This window comes from Priapulus caudatus, unplaced genomic scaffold, assembly GCF_000485595.1.
Source record: "Priapulus caudatus unplaced genomic scaffold, Priapulus_caudatus-5.0.1 Scaffold28, whole genome shotgun sequence".
NCBI classification, from domain to species: Eukaryota; Metazoa; Priapulida; class Priapulimorpha; order Priapulimorphida; family Priapulidae; genus Priapulus; species Priapulus caudatus.
In genome coordinates, this window is record NW_014577089.1 from 30,042 (window position 1) to 31,808 (window position 1,767).

The following is a 1,767-nucleotide window of genomic DNA, read 5'->3' on the forward strand; positions in this document are numbered from 1 at the left end:
CAGTTATAAATACAACCTGTGATAGCAGCACACAGTTATAAATACAACCTGTGATAGCAGCACACAGTTATAAATACAACCTGTGATAGCAGCACACAGTTATAAATACAACCTGTGATAGCAGCTCTAAGTAATAAATTCAACCTGTGTAATGGTAGCACTAAGTAATAAACATAATCTGTGTAGCAGCAGCACATAGTAATAAATAGAACATGTGTAATAGCAGCATGCCTGCAATATATGGCACACAGTAAGCACACGTCTCTGGTTATGGGATCTTCGCTCTAAATCGGATTTGTTAACTTCGGAGGCATCAAAGGATATTCGATCCTGATTTCCTCAGGTCACAAAAACATTCACATTATTTAACAATATTAAAAACATTTTTAACATTATTTAACTACATGGACTAAACTCCCCCCCAACTTTCACCCTTCCCCCTTCACTTTTTCCAATTACTCTATATAGACCAACAGATATATATGTTCAGATTTTTTGGCAGAATTACATTAATAATAATAATGGGATCAAAGTTAGTGAGTATCAGTGCGGCCATAATTACCGGACTTCCGCAGAGGAGACGTCGGCATGTGATGTCCGGCGGGAGTGGAGTACTGACCGGTCCGTCGACTGACCACTTGACCTCCAGACCCATGCCGCTGTCTGTCGTGGATTTCGGCTGGGGCGTGGTGCGCGCCCACTCTCTCACCGGAGCTGCGTCTCTGCCTCTCCTGCACGTCCATCGGTTCCTTGCTGCTTGCTCCCGACTCCTCGACGCTCACAGTTCTCAGCGGGGGCTTCGGCGCTATCTTCGTCGGACTTTTCTTCGTCGGCAGGCCCGTCCGGCTCCCGCTCTTCATGAAGGACTGACCAGTCGGCTGCGCGTCCGACCGCGGCGGTTGAGAGGATGCTAGCGATGGTCGGAGTGCGGACGGCGAAGCAGACCTGTCCTCGCTCGTCGATTCGGCGGCAGTCGCTTCCACGACGGCAGGCGGCGGCTTAATCGGCGTGGAACACGTCGTCGTCGTCGCCGCTGCTGAGGTGGACTGCGAGTGAGATGCCGCGGTGTGCGGCGCGGCGTCCAGCGCGGCGGCAGCGGGGCCCACCTCGGACATGTGGTGCTGCAGCAGCAGCAACTCCGGCAGGCTGTGCTTGCGGCTCGACGGCTGGCCGGCCTGCTGCTGCGCGTACTTCCAGTTCGTCGGCACGCTGTTCGCCATGTCGTTGCTGCCGCCGTTGTCGCCGCGGTCGGCGCCCGCCGCTTCCGCGTCCGCCGCGATCGCCATCTCGTCCTCCTCCCACGCCGTCGGCAGGCTGTTCTTCTTGACGAGGCAGCGCGCGACTCGGTCCGCACGCTCCTCGCTGCTGCTGCTGCCCGCGGGCACGTACGGCGGGATGACGGACGACGTCCGCTCGGCGTCCCCACCGTCCGCCGCGCACAGCCGCTCGTGCTTCCACTTGGTGCGCAGGCCGTTGACGCCCATCGCCATCTTCGCGCCCTTGTACTTGCTAATGGCGACCATCGTGTCGTCGTCGTCGTCGTCGCCCGCGAGCGCGATCACCTGCGTGCAGGTGCGCGTGCGTCGCTTCACCGACCGCGAGTACGGCGGGTACGAGTTGTGCTGGTACTGCTCGCCGTCGCTGTCCGACGGTGGCGCCATCGCCTGCAGCGACTCGGCGCGCCGCGATGGGTCGAGTGACGCGTCTCGCTCTGCCGCCGCCGCCGTCTCGAACACGCCGCGCAGGCGGTGCACGCGCTCCGCGCTC

General features: G+C 58.4%; 1 protein-coding gene across 1 annotated transcript in view; it reads right to left on the minus strand.

Annotated features, from left to right (window-relative positions):
- Window positions 1-1,767, minus strand: part of LOC106815010 (serine/arginine repetitive matrix protein 2-like) — a 13,020-nt gene that overhangs the window by 8,353 nt on the left and 2,900 nt on the right. The window contains exon 2 of the mRNA XM_014819421.1: window positions 563-1,764. Within this exon, the coding sequence (XP_014674907.1) occupies window positions 563-1,764 (1,202 nt within the window). The remainder of the gene's footprint in view (window positions 1-562; window positions 1,765-1,767) is intronic.